The sequence below is a fragment of the Mycteria americana genome, chromosome 1 (assembly GCF_035582795.1).
Source record: "Mycteria americana isolate JAX WOST 10 ecotype Jacksonville Zoo and Gardens chromosome 1, USCA_MyAme_1.0, whole genome shotgun sequence".
In the NCBI taxonomy this organism is placed as follows: Eukaryota; Metazoa; Chordata; class Aves; order Ciconiiformes; family Ciconiidae; genus Mycteria; species Mycteria americana.
This window is the reverse complement of record NC_134365.1, coordinates 2,770,495-2,786,233: the sequence shown is the minus strand read 5'-3', so window position 1 is coordinate 2,786,233 and position 15,739 is coordinate 2,770,495. Positions and strand designations below refer to the sequence as shown.

The following is a 15,739-nucleotide window of genomic DNA, read 5'->3' as shown; positions in this document are numbered from 1 at the left end:
TTTTCGTATCTGTTGTCTGAACTCAGAATAGGCTGGTATCCCAGACGGAAAGCATTTAGTTTTCTAGTTTGAACAACCATTATTCTGTTTTTCTTGCCCTGAAGAAGCACCTACTTGAGGGCTTTCATTTTATCTCTGCTCATAGACTTCCAGGATTGTGGAGGTCTAGAATTAAAAAAAAAAAAAAGTCCTCTTTTTCACATCTATTTTACAATGCTTTTTGGAAAACTAAAATACTCTTGAAAAACCTTTTAAGGGAATATGTAGGTTTAACTGCAAGCAGATAGGAAAACTTTGGCCAAAGTCAGGAAAGAAAGAAGAATTTTAACAAATATCTTGCTAGTACTTAGGTTCTAGTTTGTTGTAAAATGCTAAATTGAAACCTTCCAAATTGGATGTTGTGATAGGCAAATGTTTAGCTACATTTTCTTTTTAAGGTAATTAAGCCTTACTATAAACTGACTGTGACCTTTAAACAAGCTGCATAATGGTTCTGATGCCATGGTTATTTTCTATAAACTTGCGATTTTTAGCTCATACAAAGCAGAGCTCTTTTTTCAGGCTTATTTCATTGTATTGTAGGCAATAATAAGTACAATAATAAGTATATATAGATAAGTAGGTTTTAACATCAGAAATAACTGTCAGATTATCTAACCTAAATTCTATGTAATCCAGGCCAATATCTTTATTATTATTTGACTAAATACAGTTATTTTGTATTTATTTAAATATGGTTTTCAATGGGAGAGGTAGACATCTTTCAGAGTTAAAAAACAAAAAGAAAAAAAAAAGGTGCTGGTAAGGATTACCTACCATTTCTTTTGGTACTATTTGCTCATGATAAATCAGCTTTTTAAAGAAGAATAACAGGATGTTTGCCTGTTGTTTCACGTTCCAGCTGTTTTCTCTTGCTGTAGCTCCTCTCTGCACCCCAACCTCTGCCAAAAGAAAAATGTTGGGGAGCTCTCTTACCTATAATTATCTTTGTGTCCAGGTACTCAAACACTATGCCATTATCTAACCCCAACCTCCCACCTTCAGGGGAAAAAAAAAAAAAAAAAATCACTTATTCATTTCCATTTAGCTAAGCCAGGCGGGTGTAAGAAAGAGGCTTGAAGGACCCTCAGGTGCTTTTTCTGGACCCTTGAACCACTCGTAGTTCTCTTCTGTACATCTAATTTTCAGGTTCTCTGAAAAAGGCTGCTATTGCATTATCAGTCTTAACCAGAGTCTTGTAGTGATAACTCTTCCGCTCTATATACAATTCTACATCTATTAGTCCTTTTGTTAGTATGAATAGCACACAGTAGGTCATAAGAGTATTAAAAACCAGGTAACTACTTGGGAAATCTAGTCTAAGCTGAGGGGAGAAAATCTAATTAAATGTGATACTGTTGCATGTTTTATAGCATCTTTAATCTTCATTATCCAACACGCTTACCGTGGCAAGAATAAGGAATAAAAAGCAGGGGTGGTGTATTAATTGCACCCTCAGTTCAGTGTATGTGCAGGATGGTAATGACTTAGGGAAGACAAGGTTTGGTTCCCTCACAGACTTTTTGGATAACACAGTATTGTGCCGAATCACATTGTGTCCCAGTATTTGGATGTCCCACTCCTGCATTTGCAGGATCATAGCCAAGATCAAGGCAAGTCCAGTTTTGGGGGCCCCTCTACAAGGAGGGTACACACCTTTTCTTGTATAGGAAAGGAAACATACGGGAGCGAGTCCAGTGGACAGCCCTCAGGGTGGTGGGGGTTAGCAGCACACAACGTATAAGAAGATGCTGCAGTAATTTGGTTTGTTCAGCCTGCAGAAAAGAGTGATTTTTTTGGCTGCCTGTGACCATCTAAAAGAATTAGAGGAAAAATGGAGCCAGGCTGCCTCTCGGAACGAATGGGAGGCAACCATCAACAATTTCTGTGGGAGAAACTGGCTGGACATAAGGAGAAAATTCTTCCCCATGAGAGGAGTTCAACACCAGGAGCAAGAGACCAGAGAGACTGCGAAGCTCCATGCTTGCAGATTTTCAAACCTTGACTGGAGGCCATGATCTAGCATTGAAGGTAGCCCTGCCTTGAACTGGGGGTTGGACTGGAAACCTCCGGAGGTTCCTTCCAAGCTGGATCAGTATATTATTCTAGCAATGCTATGAATGCTGATTCCTGACTTGCAGAATTCTTTGACTTGCTCTGACAGAAAATGTTGAAGTCTGTGCTTGGTGCCGTTACGCATCGGTGTTTACTCAGTGACCGCAGCGTGCTTCTGAGCTACTGCAGTTATTTCTCGTCCTAGTGTATGGGGACTGTGCAGTTGTGCGTTTGAGATCACTCTTCGGTAGGTGTGGGTAGCCTTTGGCCTTGCCGCTATCCTTAATGGCAGGTGCCATATAAGATGGCTCAAATACCTCTTAATTTTGATGTACAACAAGCTCTGTAAAGCAGAGATGAATGGTGGAAAATAGCAACCAGAGAAGCTGGGTTGTTCTAGCAATGGACAAGAGGATGGTTTATACTATGTTTCTAAATCTAGAGTTGTTTAATTTCCCAGCACTGCTGCTTTTAGAAGTGAGCGTTTAAAACACTGCCTGGTGAACTGAAAAAAAATCCAACACTTGCTATAATGTACTGAAAATATTAAAACTGATATGGAAATGTTGTAGCTTTTCTATCCTTAATTGTTCAAAGTAATAAAATTAAAATCCTAATAAGCGATACAAATAATTAGAAGTGAAGGGCTTCTGTCTGGCTGAGGACTCCAGATAACTTTGTAATAAATGAGTGGAAAAATAATAGATACAATTTAAATATAAAGTCCCTGTTTTTTTAAAGTTTAGTATTCAAGAGGGAGGGAGACAGTTGCCTTTTAAAATGTGAAAAGCTTTTTATGTTTAGGAATGGTGCTAGCAATATAAATACATTCAACCCCCAACAGTTGAGTTTCTTTCTAGAATGTACCTTTTTCTTGATTTGTTCTTTATACCCTAAGCAGAGGAGCAGCATTCGCAGTAAAAAACAGAAATGCAAAAATACGTGTTTTTCTCCTAAATTAAGGTTCTTTAACTGGAGGAATCACTACTAACTTGAGGAACAGCAATACTTTTTTGCAGAGCAGTATTTGTGTTGTACTCTGACCTGTTACTGCTTTGTGCAGCCTGTCTCCCACTCATCTATCTCCTTTTGCATATCAGGGTTTGAAATGAGAAGAGGTTAAGAACAACTAGTTGAAATGATATGCCCAAGTTGAGTGATGAGTTGATGACACAAAAGTAAATAAATCTCTATGATCTTCAAAGTTGAAAGTATTTTTATCATACATTTGGGTCTCTTGCATAATACAAGTGATGGTGTGTTACTAGCTGAGTGGGGGCATAAAATTCTGGTCTTGATCTAAACTTTGCCAATGACAGACATAGTCCCCATTGTGAATTCAATTAAAAAAATCTTATTGCTTTCTAGTCTTGCTCTCGGTGCTCGCCTTATTTTTCTGGGCTGCACGTGGCATTGGCTGTGCTCTCAGCTGACCCACCGTGGTGATTTTCCTTTGTAACCTCACTGTTTCTCAAGGTAGTTGACCATCTTGTTAACGTGGCCCGGATGGATACTCGGACTTTATTTAAAGCTGATTGTAAACTACTTCTGGTTGTGTTTCCAAGTAGTCAACAGAGCTGTCGTTGTTATTACTGCTCTTCCTATTCACTTGCTGCTTCCCTTTCTTTTCCATCCATCTCTGTAACTGTTTATCTCCCTGCTTCTGGACAGCAAAGCCTTTGTGATGGCAGTGTGGTTATTTGCTGAAAAAGAGTTTTAAGAACTGATCTTTCCCAGGATAGTAAGGTGAAACACAAGCTTGTCAAGGTTTTTCTTGTAACAGTTCCATTCTTAGATCTATCTGTAGTGTATTTTTAATTTTGTGCATTCTTTGTAGACATCTTTGCATCATTTTAGTTGCTTATGCTACTGCTCTGTGGTAGGTTATCCAGCACACAAATTAGACAAATGTTTTAAATCTCATATTTTGTATTCTGAAATATAATCTGGGGTGCTGCTTTATAGCTTGCTTGTTGCCAGGACTTAAACCATCTTTCCGTAAGTACAACAATAGAAGGGAAAAATGTTTGGTTTCTTTTTTTTTTTTTTTTAACATAGTGTTTATGCTTGTTGCCACCTAAACCAATTGGAGACTTTACCTTGACTTCCATGAACTTGGATTGAGCCTGTAGTTACTTTCCAGGCCCAAACTGTTCAGAACGTTAAGTTTTTCTCTGTCTTGATAATTGGCGTTAAGGGGAAATGAAATATTGGAAAAGAAAAGAGTGGTTAAGTGAGGCTTTACTGGACTGGGGCCGCCTTAAGTTAAAAGGCTCCAAGTGTGCATAACGTTGAAACTTGCCTGTGTTATTTACCTGTAAAGTTCAATCACTGGGAAAGTGGCATTTATCAAGGACATAACTTCCAGCTTGTCTGACTGCAAATATGAAGTGTCAGAAATGCCGTCAAAAAATCCACCCGACAAACCCCACCAAAAAAACCAAGCAGCTTTTTCCAGAAGAAGAAGGTTCAGTGCATAACAATATGGGGGTTTTGGGTGGTGTTTTTTTTTTTTTTTTTTAAGTGCAATAAATGAGTGACTGTTCCCTTTGTTTCTCAAAAGCCGTGTTTGAGCGCTGTATGTTGGTCTTGACAATTAGTTTTGAGAATAACTAACTTTTTAGGAACTGAGAAGATAAAAATAGAGCCAAATGATCTAAGTGGGAAGCTTTAACTTTTTGTTGCTTGTGTTTTAGATAATACTTTTCCTGGATGTTGTGGAACCTTTTTAATGTCACTTTCCTGCTTGCTTTCAGTTCTTCCCTCGCTGCATTTTCATCTCTCAGCTTCTCAGTTTGACAAATGTTGTTCCTGATCATGTTCTTGCTTTGGTGAAATTGCTGACAGCTTTCAGGGCAGTGATGAATGCCTGCAACTCCCCTGAAGTGACGGGGGGGGTTAAAGCGCCTTTGGAGTTGGGAGATTTGGGGTGCATCTCTACCTGCCAAAGGAAGAAGATAAAAATTAGCACTTAAACTTCTGCCAAAGGTTTCCAAGCTGCGTCTGCATGCCTGCTGAGCCTTCTCTATTTGTATGTACTCTGGCATGTCAGCTTGTTGCGGAGAAGCAAATTTGGTTTTTTGCTTCATCTGTGGTGTGGTTTTGTGATGTGTTATGGCCAAACTTCCGTAACTGTTCACAAATAGATACTGGGAAGAAAGAGGATGGGTAGTGCTTTGTGTCAAGTGATAGGAAGCCCGTAGCTGCTGTTGAAGTTGTAGCGTTGGTGGGCTTAGGAGGAGCCTGTGCAGTCCTCTCTGATTAATACTGTGACACAAAGTCTTTCTCAAGACTGAGCTCTCTCCTAAAGACTGGCAGCAAGTGCACGCTCTCATCATCCATGCAGAGAAAAGAATTTCATAGTTAGGGACTTCTTGGCAAAATTTTTCAGGAGGAAGGAGAAAGTGCGGCTTCCTCTTAGAAACTGCTCTTAATTTAAAAAGCCTGACTGCCCCAAAGCTATTTCAGGGTCATTCTTGACTTGGAGGCAAGCAAAGTAATACATTGTTGATAGATGTTCTTTCAGCATAGTTAATATTTACTGGTATTAAGGGACCAGACCTTAGCTTGGCTGTCTACTTACTGTATCTCCTTGCTTTTCATTTTTAATGTTTAGCTGACAGGTTTGCTATAGACTTAGATCCTGAAGTGCAACCAAATGTCTTATTTCACTATTCACTTATTTCACAGTATCTTCAGTTATTAGGGAATGATTTTTTTTTTCTTTTTAAATTTTAAATCTCTGTATGCAAAACATGCTATTTCTAGTTTCTTACAACATCAGCACTGAGATTTTGGAAACTGCAGAGGGATGTCATTATTATTATTATTATTATCCTAGTAACTGTGGAAGTGCTCTGTTAAATAAGTAGGAAAACAAGTAAAGTGGGAGAGATGCAAATTGATAGTATTGCTTTTATGCGCTGATTTGTCATTCCTGGTGGCTTTTGTCCATGTTTGTTTTTAGGATATAAATGGGAATTAGGTTCCTTGGTCTAGGGCCCACTGGATGTCAGCTGGTCACTATTGAAGTGCATCAGCAGAGAAATGTTACCTGTGGCCTGTTTTATGTGACTGCATGTCTAGATCCCTGCCTGGTACTCCACTGCTTGTATAAAGTTATTTTCCTTAATTTGAGCCTTAATAATCGAGTATCAAAAAACCTCACACTCTTTAGAGTTCAAAAGTACATTTGAACTAGCAATAGCTTTCATTAATCTGATTTTTATTTAAATTGTGTAGTTACATGACACATACATGACATGTAGGCTAGAAGATGAGGCCTCCTAAGCTTTTTCAGCTATGTCATGACATCACTTTAGCCAAATAAAATTTAAGCCATTTTCTCCCCGTTTATGGAATTGGGAATTATGTTTTGTTGGTGTTCTGTAATGAAAAGAATAAAGACAATCAAACATCATTGTCAGTATCTTTTTCTAACACTTTTCTACTTGACAATCCTCTTATTTTGTGATAAACCATGCTTTGATTTTTGTTTAATGAACTGTGTTTTAACTAACTTGTTTTATACATATGCTCAAAATATTTGAAGACTGCTCATTACATCTGAGTTGTTTGGATATTGGACCCTTTTTATATATTGAATTTTCTTGTAGGAATAGAAATAAAGAAATACTACTTAAACCTTTTCTGCTTTAAAAGTGTTTATGGATAGAATCACTATGGTATTTGGACACTCCCCTAATCAAAGGGAAAAGTCCTGAGAGATGAATGAATTGACCTTTAAAAGTTGTCATGTGTTCTCCTTCCAGGTGTCAGCGGTGGACTCCTTGGAGGGTCCCCTTCTTCAGGTGGAGGGATTGAGTGATCTGAGGCTGGAGCTCCACAGTAAGAAGATGAACATGCACTTAGTCCTGATAGATGAATTACACCGTCATCTTTACATCAAATCAACTAACCGAGTAGGACAAGGCAACAAGGAGAAAGGGAGAATAAGGTGGGTTTGGTGTGATGCTAACTGAGGGCAACAGGTCTGGGAGGGAAGAGGACAACATTTTTCCTTTCATAAGTAGAAGCTTTCTTGGGAGAGTGCCATCAACTTACACCTCAACCTTTCACTTTTGGCAAGCAAATTTCTCATGCTTATGGCTGTGGAGAGCAGAAAAACGCTGAATATGTTGATGCACCTTCAAGCCTGTGAACATTCTGTTCTCGTTCTTTCACTTTTGCTTAGTGATTCTGTTGGTTTTTTGCTGCTTCCCACAGAATTATGATGAGGTCAGTTCCTGTTAGCATCCTTTTCCTTCTCTGATGCATATACCTTTCCTACAAATGTCATGATCATGAGGCTCAGGTCAGGCAAAGGGAAGAACACAGGGGAAAAATTGCTCATCTTTTCTAGCAAACGTCCAAGGTTTAAAAGACTTCCAGCTAACTGTAAGGTTACTAGCTCGAGGCTGCAATGTGGAAGTGCCTGAGCAGTGTCTTGGCTGGGTGGTGTTTCTAAGGTGTTTTAAAGATGTTGAAACTTCTTACCTGGTTGGTGCCTCTGATCAGTGGAAGTTCAGCTTAGGTATAGGTGCCTGGCTTTTTTTTCCTAATTTTGCGAATTCTAAGTTTGAGGACAATAGAGTTGTTGGGAGGGAAGGAAGAAAAGCTAGTGGCTAGAAAAGAGTGACACAGTATTGGAAGATAACTTTTGTAGAGTAGGAGAGGTAATAAACAGGGGTGGGGAGCGAAAGGGGTGTCAGCATGTGCTAAAGATGCAGAGAAAAGATAAATTAGCATTTTATTATGAGAAGGAATAAAAAATGCTTACCAAAAATAAGAGGAGAGAGACTAACTTACATTAAATGAATTTGTGAAATAAAGGATTGATTGGAGTTGAAATTTCTAGGAAGGAGGATTGCTAGCAAGTCATCAGTCTCTTCCTTACTCATCTTGTTAATTAAAAACAGACACAAAGCTTTGGTGCACCCAGACTATGCAACTGCTAATTAACTGCGGTTTTGTACGACTGCTGCAGGGACCCTTATCTTTTTCTCGTTTTCTATCTTTTTTTCACATTCCCTGTTGCATATCATTGATATTTGATGACATGAACTCTTGCATCAAGGACAGTCTTGTTGCTTTGTTTTAGTGTGCTGCCCTAGACTGGCTGTTGCCCAGGATGCAATAATGTTTATAATTATTTCTTGTATTGGTTTTAAGTGTGTTCTATGTAACATTGCTAAGCTGGAAAGCTAATCCCTGTAAGTATGGTATTGTAGGTGTATAGCGAGTATAGGTGGTTCTTAAGTGGGATAGTAAGCTTAGCCCTTGTCTTTGCAGGTTTCTGTAAGCATTTTGACCTTTAAGGGAACATACTGAACTCCATTATAGGAGCCTTCTCCACTCTTTTCTCTTAAAAATGATTTCTTGTTTGCGTTCCCCTGCCACCTGCCTTTCATTATGCAGCTGGGGCAGTGTGACACATTTTTGGCAAATACTACTATGTGAATTTATTATGAAAATGACCAAGTAGAAAATCTTTCCTTTCTGAGTAAGAAGGTTCATTTGGAGAGAGATGCACGTAGGTGTTCACAGAACCTGAATTTGAAGGGGAGGAAAAGGGGTGGAGGTTTCTAGTGGGGCCTAGAAAACCTTGAGGGATTAAGTAGCTGACAGAAGCCATGGAAATTTGAGCATCTGTTCTCCTCACTATGTAGTTTTCCAGAAAGGTCTTAACAATGCCATGTTAATTTATCATCATGCTAGCAGTAGTTAATGTGCTGGAGGTGAATGTGTCTCTTTGGAAATAATCACGTGCTATGGCAAATCCAACGTGCCTGTGTCCTGATTGTGTTGCTGAGACCAGTCAGACAAGTCTAGTCTAGAGTGCTACTAAATTCAGAGACGCCTTGGGATCCCAAATTTTGTCTTTGGTATGCCAGTGTTCCCTCATCATTGCTTTTTTGGGTTTTTCCCTTTTCACTGAAATGTGTATATACACACACCCACTCGTATTCATCTGTGGACTTGTGCTTTAAGTTAGCTTTTGTAAATGTCTTGTATCAAAACTGTGTGTTATGTATATCTATTGCTTAGGCTTACAAATTTAAGAAATAAATGGATTATTTGTTGTGAACTAAGATTGTAAACAATAGTAAACTGTTTGCTTTAATTCTTTCCCCTCACGCAGTTCACTTGTGAAAGATGTCCCTCCTGTACCTCTTCTGGATGTTACTAACTTGTCTACACCTCGAAAGTTCCTTGAAACTTCCCAGTTCAGTACTCCTGGAAGCTCCAGCAGTGAGTATTTAAGTCACATGCATTCCTCACAGAATTAATTTGTAGATCTTCAGCTGATTTTACAGGAGTAGTAGTAGGCATATCATCCCCTCTTCATGGATGGCTGCTGGTGGGAATTCCTGAGACAACAAGTTAGGCAGTGGTTTGTGCAATGTCATGAAGTGAGTGAGTGGGCAGAACTTGGCCATATCTGCCTTTTTCTTTTGGCAAATAATCCTTAACACCGCTCCCCCCCCGCCCCATCAGCTTCAATTAAATACACTTAGTTTTCTGTGCCTGTTCTGATCTTGATCATGTTCTAGATATCTAGAGCAGAAAAGATATTTACAGTCAGTTCAGTTTGCATAGAGGTCTCCTCGACGTTATTTAATGTAGGCTGGCAGGCATGTGTAGATGTTGCAGAAGTTTTTTTGCTGTGTTGGAGCCAAAAGGTCAAAGCTTTTCCTTGTGGGAACTTTGTAACTTTGACTAAAGGTCTGTCTGTACACAGGAATAATCTGGTGGTGATCTTTGTATACCTGTTACTAGAACAAACACTGAGTAAAACACTCAGTTTCACTGGTGCTTTTGAATGAGGCTTTGAAAGTGCTGCACAGATGGGGAATTAATCCTGGTATTGTTTCAGTGGATTAATAAGTGGGGTTGCCCTTGTTTAACAAATGCATAAAATGAGTAATACGGAAGTGACCTACATCTCTGCCCTCCTTCCTTTCAAAACTTGACTGTTTCAGTATTCCTCAAATGCAGAGAATCTTCCCTTCGTTTCTCATCCTTATTAATTCTTTTGGCCTTATTTGTGTCTTCTTGTTTCTGTTTTTTCTTGTCATGCTTGCCTCCTAGACGCTTTCATTTGATCATTCTTATCTTTTACTCTTGTAGGGGTTTTTGTTATTTAGCCCCGCTCCTGTAGGGTTGGCTGGTCCCTCAGAGCCTGAGACTGTGTTTCTACATAGTGGAGGTTTGTCAGAAGTCACTTGTGACATGCCAAGGCAAACTTTCAGAGCTGGAAACTGCAGCTTGGTCATGGAAACCTGGAAGAGAAGTGTGAAAATTCCAGGGGAAAACAAAACTGAAGAATTCCTGTTCTTTTCCCCTGTGATCAGTGAGAAGTTCAGTTCAGTTTCTTGCTAAAGATCACGTGATTTTGGGGAGCTGAAGAAATAAACCACAAAAAACTGAATCCCAGTCTCACCGCTGTAAACGTTAACCTACTTCCTTTTCAGTGAGTTAGTTGTATAGAGTCTGCCATTATTTTCCACCTAAAATATTAGTCCTCTGTATAGTAAGAAAAAAACCAAGTCTGAAGTTATGGAGCTGCTGGTGATCTCCCATTATGCCTTATGGTGGGGAATAGACAGCAAGAGGTGCACCTACTGAAGAATGGAAATCCTATCCTTCTTTCAGTACCTGTAGTGTCTTCCTTAGTTGTTTTTTCATTGCTAGTGTAATATGAACCTTAAATATGCTCTGAAAAGAATTTTGTTGACACTTGTCACCTTTAAGACTTACAGAGCCTAGCCAATCGTCGTTGCATCTGCTGAGATTGGTAAGAGGTTTGTTATTATCCAAAGCTGGGCAAGAAGTTGTTTTCTTTTTTTTTTTTTCTCCCCAGCTGTAGCCAGCTGTAAACCTGTTTGTAAAGATAAAAGCATTTTTAGTGTTCATGATGGACTACTGCAATTCTGTCTGTAAAGGAAAGTCCCAAGGCATACTGCTTTTTCAGAGCCCAGGGCTTGATGAGCACTGATCCTAGTGTTCCCATTTATGTGCTGCCCTTTTCCTTGAACAGAGTCTAGTTCAAGTTTGCTGCGCTGACTTTCAGTGGATAGTTTTTGTACCGAACTGACTGTGATCATCCATGACAGTCTTGCCCACCGTGGTTATGACTTTGTATGATAACAAGGTTGCATAGGAATAAACAGTGTCATCCTGTACATAGACTCACAGTTGTTGGTTACAGAAGTCTTCTGAGGAGCAGAACCAAAAATAACCAACTTCAGTTTTGAGGTAACAAAACCACTTACCTTGCTGCAGTTGGAACCAAATCTAAATTCCAGATTTTGATAAAACTTCTCCAAAATGAATTGAAAGTAAGCCTAGGTTATCCATCTGATGGGGATGTTTATAAACTTTCTGAAGATAACCTTCTACAAAGCATGAGTGATGTGCATTATGTAAGATAGAAAGGTAAACGAACACATGAAGGATGCCCCTTCTGTAAGGAAGGAGCAAAGTGCAAGATACTTAGTTTGATCCCATTTATTGGCAGAGATGGGGCCAAGACTCTTTTCCACCATCTTTTACTTAGAATAGGACATGGGACCCCTATTTAATGTATTAGCTCCAGTTACAATAGGGAGGTTTGGAGTTTGCTTACCTGGGCCATTCAGACATTTCTTCTTACACAAGTAGTGAGACTATGTTTTCAAATAAAAAAGGTTGTGGGTTTGGTTGTTTGTGGGTTTTTTTTTTTTGGTGGTTCCCTCCACAGTATACCAGGCAATGTTTGCATGTGTAAGAAGAGAAAAAGGTGGGTTATTAGTTACCTGTGATAGCAAAAGGAGTGGTACTAGCATTGCTAGAGCATAGCTAGATAAGTGTTTTCTGACTCATTTGAGACTTCTGAGAATCACTAAGTTCTATTTTTTATTTGCTCGATGCAGTGTTGATGGTGTTTAAAATCACTTGTCCTAACATGCCCTGATAAACAGTTATTTCATACCACGTTTGAATGAAAGTTCTAGGCTACAAGCAACAGGTAAGAACCACAGCAGTGGTGTCTAAGAACGAAGCAGTTTGTGAACATAAAACGGCATCGCTCCTTTTACTCCAAATGCCTGAAAACAAAGGCTCTGATGGCTTAATCCTCAACTCTAGTAAATCGGTATAGGTCAGTTGAGAGTCTGCCTTAAAAATTCTCGTTTCTGCAGATCTGTTCTTGCTCTTCGTGCCCAACGCACCAGAAAATGTCTTACCTGGCTCCTCGTTACACTCTGTATCATTCAGTGAAGTGCTGGGCAAGTGTCCCTCAGACTGGGAAATATGTAGATTGTAACAGAAAACATTTGATCAGCATAACGTATGCATATGGTTTTGCTTCAAGTGCACAATGTACTTATGTATATTTTTTCCACATAATTTTATTTAAAAGTAGCCTTTTCCAGGACTGCGGAACTACCAGAGAATTTAAAACTTATGTGTATGCATAACGAAAGCTGTTTCTGCCTTTAGTCATTTAAGTTCTTTGGCTTTTTATTGATGAAACAAAGTGGCCGTGCATATTAATGCACATCATTATAAAGCACTGACTCATTCAATCCATCTCAGCAAAGATGCCAAAATTTTGAGTCCTTTCTGCATTCACTTCCCAAAGGAGATGTTACCTTGTGCTGTAGAATCTTTATAAGGAAATTAAAGCTGTTCCTGCTGCATTTAAAATAAACAAAACCTTCAGTAATGTTCACCTGAGGATTGTAGATATGGCAGTTCACCAGTAACATTTTCCCTTCATGCCAGTTCAGAGAAATAAATTCACTTTTAAATTATATTTCTCTGCTTGAACCTTCTGTACTCTGAAGAGTATTTATGAAGGTTTCCTGCATTGCCAGGCTCTTCCTGGAACTATAAAATGTGCTCACCCAGCACATAGCAAACCCGAGAGCACCCTTTCCTGAAAAATTCCTGAGAATATTTTTTACAAATTGGACAAAGATGAGCTGAGCTGGTGACAGTTGATATTGTTATTGATGGCATATGTAACTTTTATGCTGGACAGGTAATATACTTCAGTGACACATACTTCTCAGCTCTAAGGGTAAAATGTAGCTTCTAGATCCAAGCAGCATGGTGGCTTCTAAGGTCAAGTCTAGTTACTGCTCCTGGCTCTGTTTCTTCAAGAACGCAAGTACTTCTGTGTCGGTGAAAACATTTGGAGACTTGTGAACTTGGCCCTGCAAAATACCTGCAGGAGCCAGAGCTTTAGAGTCCAACCTTAAAGGTGGCTCTAAAAATGCCATTGTGGCGTTCTCTGTTTGTTGTCACAGTTGCTTCCACTTCAAACATGCTCAACAAATACATAAAAGATATTTTTTTCCTATTAACCTCACCTGAGGATCTGACACCAGCTGGGTGATTTTTCTATATCATTTGTACTAAAAATTAAATGTTCCCCTCACTGAACCAGAGTTTTCCTGTTTTAGCTGTTTTGCATTTGCACAAACCCAACTGAAGACCTGATCGGAAGGTGATGAGAAAATCCAGCGGTGAGTCTGATTCTCTCCCGCTATCATTGCAGTGCTGCACAAAAAGCAGAGTTTGTCCTTATCTCCCGGTAAATTTTTGTGCCTAGAATGTTTAAGAGGAAGTCTGTTCCTGCAGTTTAAGAAGGGTTTGCAACTACACAATAAACACGAAAGCCTATGAAGGAACTTCTTGTGGGTCTGTTTTTGCAGGACCATGCTTTCTGTCGCTGATCCTCGCTAATGGTTTGTGTTCTGACTTGATGCTAAGCGCTGATGTGTGTAATCTGTGTGTGTGTTCGGGGAAGGGAAGGGAAGGGAAAATCGAGGACGTTTTAGATTCTCGTGATGAAAGCCAAAAGGGTAACGCTTAGTCACTCTTCCTGTATAATTTCATTAGTTGTTCTTATACATGGTCCCAACATGAGATATTTGACTACCATGCACTTATTTTTTTTATTTGGAGACTCCGTTTTCATGCTTGTGTGTATTAGGAGGATTTTGAGCGTGGCTTACAGAGTTGCTTTGTACAGTTTTCTGAGGATGAAATGTTGTTACAATGGATTTGAAAGAGTGGCCTTGTCAAATTAAAATGCCTTTGTTATTGAAAGACTAACATCCTTAAAGCTATAGATGGAACTGTGTGAACAACGGTTTTAGAAAGAGGAGATTTGCCTTGAGGCTTTGAGGTTATTGATCTCTGAGACCTGTTTTCTTCTGGGCTTGGTAGTAAGGCAGAGATGAAAATGACCAAAATTTTTAAAGGACCCATTTCTAAAGTAACTGTCCATTTGTTGCTCATTGTCTCCGTGCATGGGTCAGAACAAGGATTCAGGACCAGAAATTAGCAGGTGACGTTTCTTCAAATCTTAAATTATGCCTTTGGGGCACTATAAACTTGCATCCTTTTCTCTAGAAGGATTGAAGGCAGAAAGGGTATAATCAGAAAGGACATAAATCATGGAAAATAGTACATTAAATTTTACTAGTTGCCCATAAAAGCACACAGCTAATGAAATCTTCTGTAATGAGTAGCAGCAAATTTTGACCATTCATTGGAATGAAAAAACAAGACCCAAGAGCCTTTTCTTTAGCTGCTTTGCTTAAATGAGTTATCAACATTGGCTTTTCTGGGGATCAGACTGGAGCAATTAAAATGCCTCTTGCAGCAGGTTTCTTTCTTGTGAAACAGCAGAACTATACAAATGAGGGTATCATCATTTGGAACAGATGTTTTTATAGGGCATCGTCAAACCAGGGAGCCATCAGGGAAGTTTCCACCTTTGTAACTATGGAGGTGATGAATCAATGATGTACATGATTCAACTTTCTAGTGATATAAATTGAGGGTAGAATTTTGACTGCTTGAACACGGAGTCAGATGCACCACTTCAGTGATGAAAAATTTTTGAAAATGGCTGCATATTTCATTAGAGAATATGGAAAAATCATCACTCCTTTAGGCTGTTGTCTTGGGAGGCTTTTGAGAAACCATATTTAAATGTTCTGCTTCATAAGCAGTTTTCAGAGATCATTAGAACAAGAAAATAATCAGGAATAGTCAGCATGGCTTCACCAAGGGGAATTCATGCTTGACCAACTTGATAAACTTCTGTGATGAAATGACTGGCCTGGTAGATGAGGGGAGAGCAGTGAATATTGTCTGCCTGCTCTTCAGTAAGGCCTTTGACGCTGTCTTCCATAAGATCCCAATAGAGAAATGGTTGATGTACAGGCTGGATGAACAGACAGAGAAGTGGATCAAAAACTGACTGAATGGCTGGGTGTAGAGGGCGGCGATCAGTGGCACAAAGTCTGTTTGGAGGCCGGTAACTAGCAGTCTACCCCAGGGTACACCTGGGGGTCCTACTGGGTTCAGTCCTGTTCAACATCTTAATTACTGATCTGGATGTTGGGGCCAAGTGTATCCTCAGCAAGTTTGCAGATGACACCAAACTGGGAGGAGTGGCCGGTATGCCAGAGGGTCATGCTGCCATCCAGAGGGACCTGGACAGGCTGGAGAAATGGACAGATGGGAACCTGATGAAGCTCAACCAGAGGAATTGCAAAGTCCTGCTCCTGGAGAGGAACAACCCCAGGCACGGGGACATGCTGGGAGTCACCAAGCTGGAAAGCAGCTTGGCAGAAAAGGACCT

The 15,739-nt window shown here is 39.6% G+C and overlaps 1 protein-coding gene across 1 annotated transcript in view; it reads left to right on the top strand.

Annotated features, from left to right (window-relative positions):
• EXOC4 (exocyst complex component 4) overlaps positions 1-15,739 on the top strand; it is a 558,486-nt gene that overhangs the window by 37,454 nt on the left and 505,293 nt on the right. Inside the window, exons 4-5 of the mRNA XM_075515833.1 lie at positions 6,867-7,051; positions 9,236-9,345. Of these exons, the coding sequence (XP_075371948.1) occupies positions 6,867-7,051; positions 9,236-9,345 (295 nt within the window). The remainder of the gene's footprint in view (positions 1-6,866; positions 7,052-9,235; positions 9,346-15,739) is intronic.